Source organism: Lampetra fluviatilis, chromosome 26, assembly GCF_964198595.1.
Source record: "Lampetra fluviatilis chromosome 26, kcLamFluv1.1, whole genome shotgun sequence".
Classification (NCBI taxonomy): Eukaryota; Metazoa; Chordata; class Hyperoartia; order Petromyzontiformes; family Petromyzontidae; genus Lampetra; species Lampetra fluviatilis.
In genome coordinates, this window is record NC_136300.1 from 9,181,779 (window position 1) to 9,199,819 (window position 18,041).

Genomic DNA, 18,041 nt, shown 5'->3' on the forward strand with positions numbered 1-18,041 from the left:
AACTCGAGTGCTAAGCCAGATGTTCACGTTCATTAACTCTGGGCCGTATGCCGCAGACGTAAACACCGTCCTGTCACACACGAGCAGCGTGCATGCATCGCATGAACACCCACCCACGGGGTGGTACACATAGCTATACAATAAACACACACACAAAAAACAAAGACACAAACAAACAGTAAATACACGAGGAGCGTTATGCCCACACATGTCCACGCACACACACTCATAAACCCCACAAACTCACTGAGTTTGAAGATTCCACTGTGGAATGCTGCCACGCACACAGCAGCTCAGACACACACACAGACTATACACACACACAACAAGCCCAGACACACACAGAGACTATATAGACACACACACACAGCAGCGCAGGAATCACCACCAGCAGCAGCAGCAGCCATCCTTGCAGCCACGCACTGACCCTACTTGTAAACCACGGTGAGTAACATCTGAGCGTTATTGTTTGAATCACGGAATGGCACACTTTGTCACCGCTCGTGTTGATACCGACCCAGCCAGGGGGCCCACGCTGTGACACTGACGGCTCTGGCGCCACGAGTCTCCTGTTGCAGCACAGGACTGCGTTCTTCTCACTCTGTTCGTCGTATCGATTGCTGTCTGCAGCAGCTGCAGCAGCAGCAGCGGCGTTGCGTAACGCCACCGCGGACCTCTGAGAGTCGGGTTCGAGTCCGGGTCCCTCGCCGAAGCTCCCCGCACCCGGCGCTCTGCGTACCAGCGAGGTGGTGAGTGGTGCCGAGTGGAGCTCACGGCGTCTCTCTCTCTCTGTGTCTCTGTGTGTGTGTCTCTCTCTCTGTGTCTCTCTGTGTGTGTGTCTCTCTGTGTGTGTCTCTCTCTGTGTGTGTCTCTCTCTGTGTGTCTCTCTATGTGTGTCTCTCTCTCTGTGTGTGTCTCTCTGTGTGTGTGTCTCTCTCTGTGTGTGTCTCTCTCTCACCCCACGGTCTCTACTCCACGCAACAACATCAACAGCCGAGACAGCACGCCACCTCCACGGAGAATAGACAAAGTATATATATTTTTTGTACACTTCAGTTTTCAGTTTCATGTATTTGGTATAGCCCTGTGAGCCATTCGGCTCTTAAATCGGGTGCAACCGCAACAAACAAAAACATGAACAAGAAAACATCTTAAAGTGACTATGCGCAAACAGAAAAATCCATGAAAAACAGCAAAGCCTTCCAGAAAAAGCACCGTATATCAACGCTGTGTGCAAAAATCCCAGTGGGATGCAAGTCAAACAACAACAACCATAAGACAATTTAGATTAAAGTTATCAGTCTACACAGCCCATCAGCCCCACGACCTTCTGTGAGTGCACAATTTCAGCAGTTTCGACTTTCAGTGTCTCATCGGCAGAGCCGGGCTCACTTGAAGCACTGCTGGTGAATCCGCGCAGAATGTGTCTAGGCAAGGACGCTTCTCTCTGTCACGAGACAGGTCCTCGTGAAACGTCGGCTTCTCTTTGATTATTATTCCAGCTTTGTCAGGTCTGGGTAAACCTTCGCCGTCAAGGGAGGCTTATTGTCTGGTGTGAGGTCCATATCCTCTTCTAATTTCTGGTACTGTAAAAGCTCGTTCGATGCAACAACAACAACTACAACAAACTCTAAAATACACAACACAAAAGAATAATTCGCATCCTTGCGGAGAATATAAGTTACAAAATAAACACGCACGCGATACAATACGTGACGGGGAAATTTTTGTTTTATATTTTACGTGGAGGGGCATACACATGCAAAGGGCAGCGTCTTGTATTTGCGTTCCAACCGCTCTGCCACCAACACAGCGGTTGTCCGAGTTGTCTATGGCACCACCATTCCGTGTGGTGGTGGTATTAGTGGTGGTGGTGGTATTAGTGGTGGTGGTGTTGTTGTTGTGTGCGCGATCCTAAAGGGCGTTCTTCAAACTTGCCCCGTGTGTGCCTGACTCTCCTCCCTCGCAGCCTCTCTCTCTCTGTGCGCTGTGATTAAAGGTCATTGACCGAAACGTCGCCTATTACATATTGTTAAGGCAGTGTCGTTGATGAATATTGTTGAGGTTGTTGTTGTGTGGGTGTTGTTGTTTTCGACTGGATATAAACACGAGAGGAAAACTCGACCCTAACCCCCGCCCACGGGACCGCAGCCGCAGCAGCAGCAACGACCGCCTCCTCCTCGCATTCCTGCACGCAGCTCCTCCTCGAGCCGCCAACTCCCGCGGTCCCACGCTCCCCCCATCCTCCTCCTTCACCTCTCGTGTTGTTTGCGAACTTCTCCTTAAGGGAGCCACCGAACGCGGCGAGAGCGAGGCCCACATGAGCAGACACATGCGATGAAGCTGCCGCCAATTGCTGGCGACGAGCAGAGCGCAACGGCGACGGCGGTGGTTTACGCAGATTCCGCGCACGCGGGCGAGCAAATCATTAAAGACGAGTGATGGCAACGTCCAATGACCGGACTGCCGATGCATAACAACAATGACGATACTAGCCTTTGGGCTCAGTGAGTGCAACGAGTGAAACGTCGTGCTTTATTTGCACAGAGCCACCTTTTGACGAAGGGCTGTTTGGGAGAGATCGTAGCGCAATGGGTGGAAGGTCAAGCGGATGACCCCCGGGTGCGTGAAAGTCGCTGAACGTCGCAGGTGGTGCAGACGGTGAGTGGTTCGCTGACGGACATTGAACAACCGCATGGCAGATGTGTGTTGGTGGCCTTAGAGCAGTGGTTCTTCTTCTTCTTGTTAACCTGGGCTATATACGCACCAACTGGGGGTGCGAGATGCCCTTTCTGGGGGTGCGAGACGGGGCCAGATTTTGTCAGAAGGTAAATCGTCGAAACACAAACGAAACGCGGGCACGTCAGTACAACTACTTTGTTGAATCAAACCCTCTATGTATTTATTAGCATTATAAAACTAAGTTACGATTGAGAACCAAAGGGGTGTAAGACTGCAGTTAAGACTATGAGACCTCCTTTACCAGTGGCAAAATATAATAATAGGTTTTTACCCCTTCAACTGGTACAAAATTGACACCTTTATACAAGGGATCATGTTTGCAATAACCACAACACAAGCAGTCAAAATGCAAACAAAAAGAAACAACTCTGATAATGGTAATGCTATGCACTGTCCTTGAAGTTGATTGGTCCACACCCGAGACAGCTTTTCTTCGAGCCTAGTCTCCATTGTATAAAGGTGTCAGTTTTGTACCAGTTGAAAGGGTAAAAACCTATTACTGCAGTTAAGGTTAAGAACCACTGCTTTAGAGAGTTGCATGGAGCCTGTTGGTGATTCCAAAGAACACAGGATGAGATGTTACTATCCTTTGTGCAAGCACTTCCAAGAGTTCATGAACAGTGAGCCTGGTGAAATTTGGGGAGCGCATCGTCAGTACTGACCCTTTGGTTCCTAGGGTGTTTCGGCCTTTCATACTATACACCCTCCCCAAAGGCGGCCAGCGACAGGGTGATCAATCCTACGCTTGCGTCCCATTCCCAATTAGTCATAGGAGTTGCCTTGTTGTTGGTAGCCAACATCCCATGGGACTATGCATGGCAGGGGCGTCCTCCTCCCTGAGTCAAGCATTGTTGACTGCATACCTCCTGGCCCTCTCACTTTGGGGCCCAGCTGGGGTCTTTCCTCTTCATCCAGAGCCACTGACTGCTGCCTTCTGCCGCCTCCGATACAGCTTTGATTGCCGAACGCTGGCTCTGGCCCTTAATTCCCAGGTCTCTAAGCAGTCTGGTTGTAGATGTTGCCACAAAACCTCTGCAGCCCACCTCCACTGGTCGGACTTCTGTGTTCCAGCCATGATGCCGTGCTTCGGCAGCTAGATCAAGCAAGTGGGACTTGCTTGGCACGCAAGCCTCTCGCTGTGAGCCGCATTCCATGAGCCCTGCAGGCAGCCACTGCACTGATCACAAATCTCTCCATCTCTCTCCGTCTCTTAAGGAGCCCATACGCCGCCGTGCGTGAAAACGTTTTAAATCTCCGCTCAAAAGCACAGCGAGTTTAAACGTGGCTTTTTTTTCATCCGAGTTTTAATTCGTGTCGGCTGAGCTGATATAACGTCGATAGTCATCAGTTTTATTTATTAGGTACTAGCTTTACTACCCGGCTTCGCCCGGGACTTGGATTCACCACGCCCGGCCGCCTTTGTCTCCCCAGTGGCGATGTTCACGCACCACACCAGTTACTCGTTTGAGGCTGAGTCGACCTAGGGGAGGCCCAGGACCGGTTCAAATAATCGTCACCGGTGGTGGCCGTGAGCGGGAATCGAACTCGGCTCGCCGGGTTCGTAGCGCAGCGCGCAACCCGCTACACTACAACGCGTTACGCTTCCACTTGCGCGGGTCACGTGACAGATGTGACGTCACATCTCACTTGCCGTGCAAAAAATCTCTGCATTATTGAACCCCCACCCCCGCCAAAAAAACACAAATGTGTATTTAAAAAAAATTTTGCATGGTGTACAGTCTGGAAAGTACCCACATGGCAAATTTTAAGTTGCATGTCGGGAAGTACGCTCAAAATTTTGAACAGACACATAATCACAACTTTGCCTTTTATATATATGGAGATAACCCTGTGAGCCATGCGGCTATTGACTCGGGTGCAGCCGCAACAAAACAAAAACATGAACAATAAACATCTTAAAGTGACTACACGCAAAAGAAAAATCCTGGAAAAAACAGATAAGTATTCCAGAAAAAACACCGCATTTCAACGCTGTGTGCAAAAATCCCAGTGGGATGCAAGTCAAACAATAACAACCATAAGACAATGTAGATTAAAGTTATCAGGCCAACTCTGCACTACAACAAACAAACATGGCCAGACCAAATCGTCCTCAAAATCACCAAAATAAAGCCACAAAAACAATGTAACAGAGATCATAGGAACTGTGATTCAAATCCAACAACAAACGATATACATACATAACATGTACGACCAAACCCCGCAGCCATAGCTGGCTGCATGAGTCACTCCATAACAGCAGGAGCATCAGTAGCAGAATAAACATTTCTCAATCCACCTTTAAAGATCAGCACACCACAATCAAAACTCAAGATCATACTTTGCAGCGGTCATCCGGAATGATACATTTGATTTAAGGCCATTCTGAATAACAGTGGCAGCTAGGTGTGTACAACTCCTCTAGAGCAGTTTTGAGTGAAGATCTCACAGATATAGTGATCCAAGTTGCAGTTTATTGGCGATAGCATTAGTCGCGATGCGTGCTGTGAGTGGCGCTCTTCAGACGTCAATTGTCGACTCAAATCGCGTTGTTTCCCTCTGGGGTAATCGATCTCTCTCTCTCTCTGGGGGATTGCCGCAGGCAGCTTGCGAGGTAAGTGTTGGATTCATATCGGCTCCCAACAACAACGAGTTCTCTCCACGGCTTCTTTAACTTTCACGTAATTTGTAGCATACGCAATGGTGTGTTACGTTATAATCGCTGTATTGTTTTGAATGCTTCAGTTATTTGATCAAAACCAGTGGCGGCTCCTGCAAAATCTCTCAGGGGGGGCAAATGTCTAGATGATTGATAAGGATAAGGTCCACCCATGCAATGGATACATTAACAGCTTAAGCATGTAAAGGCAACTTCACTTCTTTAATATTAATGAAAAATAAAGTGACTCTTACAATACATCTTGTTTGTTTCTATACTCACTATTAAAACAAACCACTCAGGTTTATTTTATTAAAGATTCCACTAGGTGGCGACAAATTATATTGTTGGATGAAACGTGCTTACGTATGATGACGTAAGCACGTATGATGACGTAAGCACGTTAGGGCGAGCCCTCCCGGAACCCATAGAGAATGCATTGCAGCGCCCCCGTTTGAAAAAAAACATCTTTGAATGTAAGTCTATGGGACCACTCGGGGCGATTCTCAGCTGGAGGGAAATCGCCCAAAAAGAGGCGGTACTCCACAGAACGTAGCATGACGCTGATTGGACTATATCCAGAGGCACAGTGACGGCTAGCGTGACTCTGTGGTTGAATGACATTGGTGGTGCGTCGCCCAATCGCCCTAATGAAGAAACCGCCCCTGATCAAAACTCAAGTAAATGCCCATTCGTATACGGGTGGATTGTGAAGTTATAAATGTCCCCGAGTAGTATATCTCGCAGTGAGTCCGTATAGTGAAGCACTGTAGTTTGCGCCCGTTCAATCAAGAAACAGAAAAAAACTGAAGTCATCTCTAGATTTGAAGCTTTCGTGACTGCAAGGATTCATATTCTTAGGTTTTTTCGGAAAAGTCACGTAGGTAAAAAATTAAAATTAATAAAATAAAAATCACGATTTTTATTTAACTTTTATAAATTTATTTTTTTTACCTATGTGACTTTACCGAAAAAACCTAAGAATATGAAATTAATAAAATAAAAATCACGATTTTTATTTTACTTTTATAAATTTACATTTTTACCTACGTGACTTTACCGAAAAAACCTAAGAATATGAAGTCATCTCGTGGCCAGCAGAATTCGACATTGGCGTTTAGCCCCTAAGCGTACACTATTGCTGGCATTATGAACTGCACGTTTTCTCGTGAATGAGGTCACGGTAGCCGTGTCGCCAGGTTCACCCTTTGCTCCACATATTTGTAAACGTTGTAGTATCCCGTAGCGTAAAAATCCTGAACATGATCGTGAGCCATGATCCACTGTTGGATGAAGGCCTCTCCAAGCACATCACCATCTGTCAAGGTCCCGCAATGCAACACTCCATAGGGCCGCTACCTACCAGCCGACCTCGTCACTTCGCCTCTGCCAGTGGACATCCTCTTGAGCGAGTTTCCTCTTCTCGTTTTATCGGAGAGTCTGATTCATGCGTTGTATTTTGTGTTTGTTTTGCGATAGGGATCGACATAAAATTCCACCACTGGATTTAACAGTCGATCTCTATCATCAATTAAGGTTCCATCGTTCTCCATATGAGTTGCCAATGATCAACTCTTTTTGTTGCTTTCACGCTGACACATCTTGCCATGAACACGATCATTAGTGCAGCCTCAACAGGCGTTCCCTCTCGGCACTCCTCCCACCCTTATTGTACCTGGAATCTCTCAGTATTCTGACTTTAGTGAGCAACCTTTGTGACTTAAAACTTTTGTGACTGCAGGAATTCATATTCTATGGTTCTTTCGGTAAAGTCACGTAGATAGAAAAAATAATAATACAAATAAAGTGATAAAAAAATATCACAAGGTTCCTGATGACGACCGAAACGTCGTGACATTTTTAATCACTTTATTTTTATTTTTTTCTATCTACGTGACTTTACCGAAAGAACCATAGAATACAACCTTTGTGATTTCCGTTACTTTCTTGATACCTGTACATGTATCAGGCAGCTCAGGTTAGGAGGCACGTGCTGACAATGCGTGTTTCTACACGTGCATCTTTCCATCCGTGGTAGGGAGCGGTGGTGTAGCGGTCATGCAGTGCTCTACGAACCTGCCGACCCAAATTCCATTGTCACTCAGCCTACATTTGTGATTAATATTTTAACCAGTTCTGGGCCATCCCAAGGTCGACCCAGTCTTAAATGAATATCTGGTGTGTACACATCACCGCTGGGGAGACAAACGTGACCGGGCGTGGTGCTGGTCACCCACCCCCTCATGTGCCGTGCCGGCCTCATTAGGTGCTCGCTAACATTACTCGCACAATGGTCTGTTAAAGGATATTTGGGTGATCTTTGTCTGTACATGTGTCAGGCAGCTCAGCGTCATCCGTGCGCACACCGTGCACATGTGCTCACGACGCCACGGCAGAATCCTTGACCCAACCCACAGATCAACTTCAAGCTGTGCTGATGAAAGAAGCAGGATGTGTTTGTTATGGCATGGGAAAACTTGCAAAACTGGAAACAGCTCCCGTTGTGTCTCCTTGGGAAGGAAGACACACGAGACATTGCAATATGGCACAGCAGCAGTTGGGAAAACTCGAAACAGTTTTCAGTTCGAGCCCATCTATATTCGAGGACCCCTTGCTAGCGATGCAGGGTGTTTAAAAATGATGGACCCGATTTGAAATCGCCATATCTCTGCAACCACGAACCGCCCATGAATGGAACTCTTACCACTTGAAAGGGCGGGGCATAGAGTTTCAAATGATTACCGCGAGATGCCTCTCCCAATGCACGAACAGCCCCGAGCCTCAGTCATTCGCAAGATGGTGACCCCGCAACACAAGGCATTTTGCGTTCTGCAGTTCAGCAGCGTGCGTTTCAACGGCGTTTTGGCATTGATCCGCCAATTTCAAAGAACATTCGTCATTGGTACCGACAATTTGAGGAAACAGGCCTACGTGACTTTACCGAAAAACCCAAGAGTATGAATCCTTGCAGTCACGAAAGCTTCAAATCTAGTAGGAAACAGGCTGTTTATGTAAGGGGAAGAGCACAGGGCGACCACGCACCTCAGAGGAAAACGTGAAAAGAGAGGCGTTTGGGACGAATTCAACTATCGTCTCGGTGTTGTCCGTACAGCAGGTGGAGGGCACATAGAGCATTTATAAAATGGTTAGTAAAACTTGATAACTCATTAAACCGATTGTAACTTTTTGTGTATTTGTAACATGTTGCCATCGTGAAATAAACTGCTTTGAAATTGGGTACATGTCTTTCAAACACCGTATAATGCCAGACGTATTGACCAGACACAGCTGGCTGATGCACCTCCTGCCTAAAGCGCCCATCAAACTGACTGAATAGAAAGCTTGTTCAGTTGACATGGCCATCTCCCATTGTCATACCCTGCAACGGAATAATACACGTTGAACGATGTTATAAAAATGTACCCATGTCATTCATTTAAAGGTTTATTATGGAAAACACTTTCTCACCAAACACTAAAACACAGATGGAATTTCCAAATTAATGCAGGACTCTCCTGAAAATTAGTCTTGAGACTCGGTGAGGGATTCCTCAATAAGGTGCATTGTCATTATTATGCCATGAATGGTAGAGGCCTGTTCTTTACAAACTGCCTATGGCCCAAAACCTGTTGCTAAGCTAGTAATTTTAGCAGGGGAAAACTACTATTTTAAGAATTATAATTTGGATTACTTATAATAAAGCAGTGGATTCAAAACACATTTTCCCCTGTACAAATAAGGTGAATAATGACGACATACTCCGCTTACAAACAAAGCAGTAACTTGTGTTTTCTTAAACATCCCATCGGCCACATGGCCTTCTGGATGTGTTTTTTTCTCAAGCAAGCAAAATCCACGGTGCTGATGTACGTATGACAATGTCAACTCGCAGAAGACAGTGTGCCCGATGTGACTTAGAGGGACAGGAACGAGACAGAGGAGAATCGTCTGCTCATTCATCTTGCTCTTCACGTTCACCAACAACAACGCAATTATCATGACTAACTTCGTTCTAAACCGCCTCACTCCCATGACCATTGATATTTAGCGATTTGTACATTGTATGATAATAGGATTTTCCCCTTTTTTCTGGCAACAAAACAGTTGTTAAGATGTTAAAACACCAAACTGCAACCTTTTGCAAGGAATCATGTCTGTATTAACCACAATACTTGTGGTCAGAATGCAAACAAAAGCTGTCTCTGGTCTCTCTGGTGTGGACCAATCAGTTTTAAGGACAATGCGTATATTATCAGAGGATGTTTTTTGTTTGTATTCTGACCACAAGCATTGTGGTCAATGCAGACATGATTCCTTGTAAAAGGTTTCAGTTTGGTGCTTTAACATCTTAACACCTGTTTTTTAGCCAGAAAAAAGGGGAAAAACCTATTATCATATTTTGGTACTGGCAAAGGAGATCCCATGATGTAGTTGTACATTGCACTTACGATGTATGTATGTATGATGACCTTCTTTCGCGCCGTACGTAGCCAACCGTGCTAATCGGAGTCGTGTGTCTTAAAAAAAAGGCTGATTAATTTAACCATTGCCATGGTGGTCGTGTTTTGTCTGTGCTGGCTTCTATAGATCCAGGCTGCAGCTAAATAGCGACTGCTGAACTACGGGACGAGGACCATGGAGGTGCCGCAAGATTTTTATGATGACGCGCACGAGAACGTGACGGACGATCCCATCACCATCCTGGAATACGACAAGGCCATCATTGTGGCAACCTGCATCATACAGGCGATCATCTTCGTTGTGGGGTTTGTAGGAAACTCCTTGGTGATTATCATCACTGGATTTAAAATTAAGAAATCTATACCGACTATTTTGATAATGAATTTGGCCATCGCTGACTTTATTCTCATTTTGACCCTGCCACTTTGGATCGTGCATTATGCACTCGACTACCACTGGCCGTACGGACATCTCATGTGCAAGATCATGCCATTCATCAGTTACGTCAATGTCACCGCCAGCATTTACTTTGTTACGACTCTAAGTCTGGACCGCTTCCTGCTTGCACTTCAACATTCTTGGGTCCCAAAGATCAGAACTATGAACAACACAATTTTAGTCTGCTTTGGGGTGTGGCTTTTTGCTTCTTTGCTGAGTATCCCCACTTTTGTTTTCAGCAAAGCCCTGGAACATAACGGGCAGGTGTATTGCTATCAGGACAATGACCTCGTGGATCACGCAGCTATTATCTTGGCCAACTTCGTTATTAACTTTCTCATTCCCATTACCGTTATGAGCTTTTGCTATTTGTACATTGTACTCAAGATGAGTCGCGTGTCTTACTCTGCCAACAGAAGGGCCATTAATTTAATCATTGCCATCGTGGTCGTGTTTTGCCTGTGCTGGCTGCCATACTTCCTCGTTGACATCGTGGAAGGTTCGTTAATCCTCCACGATGTCAACAAATATTGGCACGTGTCACATGAGACAAACAAGGCAAAGAGAATTCTGATAAGCCTCGCGTTCTCTCACAGCTGCCTGAATCCCATCCTCTATGCCTTCCTGGCGAAGGGCTTCAGGACGCAGTTCAAGAGTGCATTTATCCTCCAGTATTTTGAGCACATTTTTTACGAAAAAATACCAAATGTGCCCGAGGAGACGCAGCTGACCGACTGCAGCATGCCACAGGCAGAACGGCGCTGATCTTTGCACAGCCGTTCAAATCACAGAGACACGGTCCACTGCAAAGTATGAATCTTTCAGCGAGCTGCGGACAAATGTATGTGTATATTAATGGCTCTGGTGGATTAAGCGCAATCTAAAATCTGAAAGCGCCGTATGCCGAGATACATTTCCAAGGCGTTTGTGAATATACACAATGTGTGCTCGTACTGCGCCTGCTGTCTGTCGCTGTTGTCACCAGACGTACCCACCACCATCGTGTCCGCTTGCTGTCTGTGCCACTGATGTTGTCTCAGAACCGTGCCGGTCTTCATAGGTTACTCGCTAACAGCACTTGCCCCAATTAGTCTGCTAAGGCTATACGGGGGGTCTTTGTCTCAGAACGTCCCATCAGCCCCGAGCTCTTTGTCCTCCTGGTTTTATTACACGGGTTGTCTTGACCTTATCACAATTTAAACATATATATATAACATTGTATTATTCAAATGTAATGCAGTCTCTACCAAGAGTTATACATTGTGTAATCAGAAAAGTATTATATTCACAAGTCAATGTTTCACATGACGTATTTAATTTATACCTTCACTTTGATTGTACCATGTGCAGCTCCTTGTAGCATGAAGAGTTACAATTCCTTTTGGGAGGATGTCTTGGCCTATAATCTCAGAGATAATTAAAGTAAGTACCATGCTGAGATGGCTGGACAGCTAAGGACTTAGAGCACGATTGCAGCACACCCATACTTTATTAAACCGGCTTCTCAAGAGCATCGAGTTTAGGGTCTCAAAATGGTCACCAATCTATGCGTAAGAAACAAAAACTCAAATTGGCTAAATGCCATTTCTGAGAAGTAAAATATTGGTTTGACTCATGGCATAAACGTCTCTGTGTGCAGCAGAGCACATGGGAAACTGCTGCCCTCTAGTGTGGACAAGAGGTCAGGTCAGATTTTAGAAGCAGTTCCGTTATATCTCCTTCCACGGGGCCTTTTTCTAACATTGGGGTGATGCCCCACCACAGTTCTCAATGGATCCTTCATTTTAATAGGAATACATTGTGGAACAATTCAAAAGACAAGTGCATACAATTGCGCAGTCACCGGTTGGCGTACGATTGACTAGCACTTGGCGTAGGAATGTGGAATGTCCACCACTTAGTAAAACATCTGCCAATTTTATTTGAGCACCTGCCCACACCCATTAAGCAGGGATAGACTTCGGTGTTATCCTTCCGGCTAAATACTATCGCAACTTACAATTATAAATCGGTGCTTCATAACTAAAAATATATGATAGAACTCTACTACAATGTTGCACGTGACAATTCTAAATGACCAACGCGAAGTCGTTGATGCCACGTGTTGGAATGTGGCGAGGCTTGTACTCGGCGAGAGGAAATTGTATAAAAATAAAAACAAACGATGCAGCTGTCTCGTCTCGCATCCGTTTCTCGCCAGCGTCTCTCCCTCTACCCCCCGCTGAACCCTCCCCCCAACAAGCAGCCCGCACGGCTCACGATGATGCACCCTGGGAGGTGCTGCCCCGTTACCACGCTGGGCGGACCCGGTCAAGTTCAAGTTGCGAAACTTAGTCCCTCTCACCCCTCTCACCTAGCCCCACCCCCCCTCCCCCCTAGCCCGACCTCCCCCTGCTCCCCCCTAGCCCCGCTCCCCCCCTAGCCCCGCTCCCCCCCTAGCCCTTCTCACCCCTCCCCCCTAGCCCTTCTCACCCCTCCCCCCTAGCCCAGCCCACCCCTCCCCCCTAGCCCAGCCCACCCCTCCCCCCTAGCCCTTCTCACCCCTCCCCCCTAGCCCTTCTCACCCCTCCCCCCTAGCCCCCCTCACCCCTAGCCCCACTCCCCTCCGTCTCACGCCCGAAAGTTCGGGCGTGACGTCACGGGGCCACCGTGACGTCACGCCGCAGCGGTCTAACACTCGGCGGTGACGTGACGTCACGCAGCCCACCGCGCTGTGTGACGCCTTCCCCGTGACGAACCCCGCGCAAGTTGATCGCGAGGCTCCACTCCCTTCCCCTTGACGTCACCCTCAGGTTTATCTTAACTTTTAACGTCATCGCCACGCCTTTGCCGCGGCGATGACGTCAAATCCCCCGCGCGGGAATTCACGGAAGTGACGTAGGCCGGGCGGCGGATTGCGTCATGAGGTTCGGGCCTGGGCACGGAGAGAGCGGGCGGTGATAGAAGAAGAGAGCGAGAGGAGAGAGAGCGGAGAGAGCGACAAGAGCGAGGGGAGAACGCGAGGGGAGAGTGTCAGAGAGTGGGGAGAGAGCCGGCGACGTCATGGGGGTGCCCAAGTTCTACCGCTGGGTGAGCGAGCGGTACCCGTGCCTGAGCGAGGTTGTGAAGGAGCACCAGGTGAGGGCCCGCATCGCACTTCGGTTCACTCCTCACTCCGACTCGGCTCACTCGCTCACTATCGCTCACCACTCACTCCCCACTCCCCACCACTCTCCACTCACTCCCCACTATTCTCCACTCCCCACCTCTCCCCACCACTCCCCATCGCTCACCACCACTCACCACTCACTCACCACCACTCACTCCCCACCACTCACACCCCACTCACTCCCCTCCACTCTCCACTCATTCCCTACTCACTCTCTACTCACTCCCCACCACTCTCCACTCACTCCCCGCCACTCACTCTCCACTCACTCCCCACCACTCTCCACTCACTCCCCACCACTCTCCACTCACTCCCCGCCACTCACTCTCCACTCACTCCCCACCACTCTCCACTCACTCCCCACCGCTCCCCACTCACTCCCCACTCACTCCCCACCACACCCCACTCACTCCCCACCACTCCCCACCACTCTCCACTCACTCCCCACTCACTCTCCACTCACTTTCCACTCACTCCCCACCACTCCCCACTCACTCTCCACTCACTCCCCACCACTCACCACTCACTCCCCACCACTCACCACTTACTCCACACCACTCTCCACTCACTCCCCGCCACTCACTCTCCACTCACTCCCCACCACTCTCCACTCACTCCCCACCACTCTCCATTCACTCCCCACCACTCTCCACTCACTCCCCGCCACTCACTCTCCACTCACTCCCCACCACTCTCCACTCACTCCCCACCACTCTCCACTCACTCCCCACCGCTCCCCACTCACTCCCCACCACACCCCACTCACTCCCCACCACACCCCACTCACTCTCCACTCACTCCCCACCACTTTCCACTCACTCCCCGCCACTCCCCACTCACTCCCCACCACTCCCCACTCAATCTCCACTCACTCCCAACTCACTCTCCACTCACTCCCCACCTCTCTCCACTCCCCGCCACTCACTCTCCACTCACTCTCCACTCACTCCCCACTACTCCCCACCACTCTCCACTCACTCCCCACTCACTTTGCACTCACTCTCCACTCACTTTTCACTCACTCCCCACCACTCCCCACTCACTCCCCACTCACTCCCCACCACTCTCCACTCACTACCCAACTCACTCCCCACTCACTCCCCACCACTCTCCACTCACTCCCCACTATTCTCCACTCCCCACCTCTCCCCACTCCCCACCACTCTGCACTCACTCCCCACCACTCTCCACTCACTCCCCACCACTCTCCACTCACTCCCCACCACTCTTCACTCACTCCCCACCACTCCCCACTCACTCCCCACCACTCCCCACTCACTCTCCACACACTCCCCACTCACTCTCCACACACTCCCCACCACACCCCACTCACTCCCCACCTCTCACCACTCACGCCCCACTCACTCTCCACACAGTGCGCACACAGCACTGTACACACACTGACATCACCCGGAGAGTGAAGCTCACTTTAATGACATCTTAATTCAGAAAGTGCTGTCCTGTATAAATACGTGGGGGACAATGCATCTCCTACACACCCATCTTGCCACGTCCAATATAAACGCATTTCTCACACACATCAGCTGCACAATCCTCTGGGGGCGCGTAATTTTCACCGTCTCGGACATCGCTTAACCAGTAGCGGCGTTGTTTTATGTTATTCTCTGTCGAACTGGATGGGACGACCCCATATCGTAATTGCAGGGCACTCCACCGATAACATCTGTCAGTTCACCAGCATTGGTTCAAGCAAAGCCTGACACTGATGATGAGATACTTGAATGTCGAAACCGATCAAGTGTTTGCTTTGACTTGAATCGATGCGGCTGAAATGACGGCGCTCCCCAATAGGCCGTGCGTGCGGCCGATGGGACGTCTACGACATTCTTTGGAGAGGCGGACATGTGAAGTAGACATTGCATATTTTGTTGTCATTTATATCCCTCACAGCGACACTCATGATTATTTTGAGCAACGTGTAATGTAAATGTGGTGTGTTGAAGTCAAACATCGTGTTACATTGTGATACCGGTTTTTCACTGAATCAATTCGTTTTCTCACAGATCCCAGAATTCGATAACCTGTACCTGGACATGAACGGGATCATCCACACGTGTTCCCACCCAGACGACACGGACGTGCACCTGCGAATCCCCGAGGAGAAGATTTTCTCCGACATTTTCCACTACATTGAGGTGCGTACCGTGGCCACAGCGGTGCAGGGTTGGGTGCTCAAATGCCTACATGCAGCGAGTTATTTTTGTTTGCTGGGATGTTTGAACGTTCTCGTGTAGATTCTAACGCACACAGGTGCGTCTTGGCAGAAGAATGAGCGGCTTGCAATCGGAAGTTTGCCAGTTCAAATCATGGTTGGTGGTTAACTCAGCCCATCATAACTGCTGGGGTTGATAAAACAAGTACCACTCTGTGGGGAATTCAATAGTGGTTGTACCACACTGTAGAATGCTTTCTGCAAAGTGTAGGTTAGTGTTCAGATTGTTCTTTCTGCTCTGAAGAAGAACCCCCGTGTAGGATTGCGTCATTTATGTTTGTGAACATTCTGTAAGTTCACCACGCAACAACATTAATGGACATGGTATTTTGGTTAAAAAGCAGCTTGATGATTATTCTTAAATTTTTATGTATGTGCCTGTACACTAATAAAACACAGTTGATAGGTTTAATTTAATTTTAATGGACAAACAATACCAGTGGTAGTCGACAAGGCCATGGGAAGTGTTTCTTTGGACCTTTTGCAGATACCATTTTTTCTTTTAAAAAAACATCAGATTTATTGTTGCGTGGTGGTCCGCAAAGAATTAGGGTTGACAGTGGTGCGCAGGTCCATAAAGGTCGGGAACCGCTGATTTAGCATTTGTTCAAAATACACTTGTGAACTTTGTAGGTATGTTTACAACACCAAATATGCCTTGCAAGCATTAAACAGCTGATAATAGCATTGCAGCTCATGCTAGCCATGTTTACCACATTGCCCATACATTTGTTGTTGTTGTTGTTTTTTGTGCAGGTGTTGTTCAGAATAATCAAACCCAGAAAAGTGTTTTTCATGGCTGTGGACGGAGTTGCTCCCAGGGCTAAGATGAACCAGCAGCGTGGTCGGCGCTTCAGGTGTGTGCACTGATGCTTATTGCATGGCAGGGCAGGGAGTGGATCAGAAACGTTTATACTCCATTCAGAAAAACACATTCCTGCGGAGGGAGCTGGTAGGAACGTTGGGTTGCTCGGTCAATACGCCAGGGTCTACGGCGGCGTGGTGTATTCCGCAAATATGCCTAACTGTGAGGGTGGGCACGAGCCGGCGTGAGTAGGTTAAACGTTGAGTTTTATAAGGGCACCACGGGGTGACCAGCCCCTCCCCACCCAGCCCCACCCCTCCCACCCCCCACCCAACCCCACCCTCCCCATCCAGCCCCTCCCCACCCTCCGCTCCCCACCCAGCCCCTCCCCACCCACCCCTCCCCACCCAGCCCCTTCCCACCCTTCGCTCCTCACCCAGCCCCTCCCTGCACGACGGACACAATAATCCCCTGTGGGCTGGTGTTACCAGGAGGTTCCTACCAGTAAAATGTAGACATGTGGTCCTTTACGTTTGGGTTGTCGCTCTTAGCCTCACTTGATCTTTGTATTTTGCTTAATGCTGCTCATTCTTTAGCCTACTATGCCGGAGGGTCTAATCAAACCAAGTGCTTGGTTCTGCTTACCCTTGAATCATCTCGAATTCAGGATTTTTCATTCAGAGTGATTTGGTGGTGCTTGTTCAAGTGAAAAACCACAACTGGCTGTATGAGCAGATATGTACGTTTTCGGTTTGAATGTGAGGTTTGTTTATTTACCATGAATGTTGATGACCTCTTCCTTGCATTTTGCTTTGCAGAAGTGCTAAGGAAGCCGAGGATAAAATAAAAAAAGCAATTGAAAAAGGTGAAGTTCTCCCCACTGAGGAAAGATTTGATTCCAACTGCATTACACCAGGTGAGAGGAATGGAATGGTTTCGTAGATTCAACTGTACTTTTAATTTTACTACTAAGTAATTACTACTGAGCAAGGCCTTGGAATGATGGTGACTTTCAGTTTTACAATTTCTCATGTTGATTTGTATTGCTTGGCCAATTTAAATTAAGAGCTATATAGTTAATTTTGATTTAAAGCTTTCGTGACTGCAGGGATACATATTATTGGTTCTTTCGGTAAAGTCACGTAGAAGGGAAATAATAAAATAATACAAATATAAAACAATAACAATTCTCACGACGTTTCGACTGCAACACAAGCAATCATCATCAGGTGTGAATCTGTGGAATCTGTGGATTTCACACCTGATGATTATTGCTTGTGTTGCAGTCGAAACGTCGTGAGAATTGTTATCGCTTTATATTAGTATTATTATTTTTTTCCCTTCTACGTGACTTTACCGAAAGAACCAACAATATAGCTATATAGTTGTTTTCATTGTTATATCCCGCACCTATTGAAGCTCAATGAGCCTCCAGTAGGCCATATGGCTCCCACAACAGACGAGTGAGAAGCTGCCTAATCATTGCACCAGTTTAAGCAGATGAACTTCGAGTCGATTGATGACATCAACACAATAGCAATGGAACCCGAGGTAA

At 47.9% G+C, this 18,041-nt stretch overlaps 2 protein-coding genes across 5 annotated transcripts in view; both read left to right on the plus strand.

The window, feature by feature from the left end:
• Positions 1 to 317: 317 nt before the first annotated feature.
• Positions 318 to 12,396, plus strand: LOC144942188 (chemerin-like receptor 2). 3 transcript variants are annotated; one of them, XM_078868947.1, is made up of 3 exons: positions 318 to 444; positions 631 to 749; positions 9,989 to 12,396. In XM_078868947.1, exon 3 carries the CDS (start codon positions 10,037 to 10,039, stop codon positions 11,063 to 11,065), a length of 1,029 nt encoding a protein of 342 aa, XP_078725073.1. In that variant the 5' UTR covers positions 318 to 444; positions 631 to 749; positions 9,989 to 10,036; the 3' UTR covers positions 11,066 to 12,396. The 3 variants fall into 3 exon arrangements, with proteins under 3 accessions (XP_078725073.1, XP_078725076.1, XP_078725075.1); XM_078868950.1 differs by having other exon boundaries at positions 358 to 444; positions 634 to 749; XM_078868949.1 differs by lacking the exon at positions 318 to 444 and having other exon boundaries at positions 587 to 749.
• A 778-nt stretch (positions 12,397 to 13,174) lies between these two features.
• Positions 13,175 to 18,041, plus strand: part of XRN1 (5'-3' exoribonuclease 1) — a 39,864-nt gene continuing 34,997 nt past the window's right edge. For both annotated transcript variants that reach the window (XM_078868691.1, XM_078868692.1), the window contains exons 1-4: positions 13,175 to 13,417; positions 15,473 to 15,604; positions 16,438 to 16,538; positions 17,305 to 17,402. In XM_078868691.1, coding sequence (XP_078724817.1) covers positions 13,343 to 13,417; positions 15,473 to 15,604; positions 16,438 to 16,538; positions 17,305 to 17,402 — 406 coding nt within the window. In that variant the 5' untranslated portion in view covers positions 13,175 to 13,342. The remainder of the gene's footprint in view (positions 13,418 to 15,472; positions 15,605 to 16,437; positions 16,539 to 17,304; positions 17,403 to 18,041) is intronic.

Excerpts from the sequence above, each read along its gene's own strand:
- LOC144942188 (XM_078868947.1), top strand. The coding sequence starts at position 10,037 with ATGGAGGTGCCGCAAGATTTTTATGATGACGCGCACGAGAACGTGACG.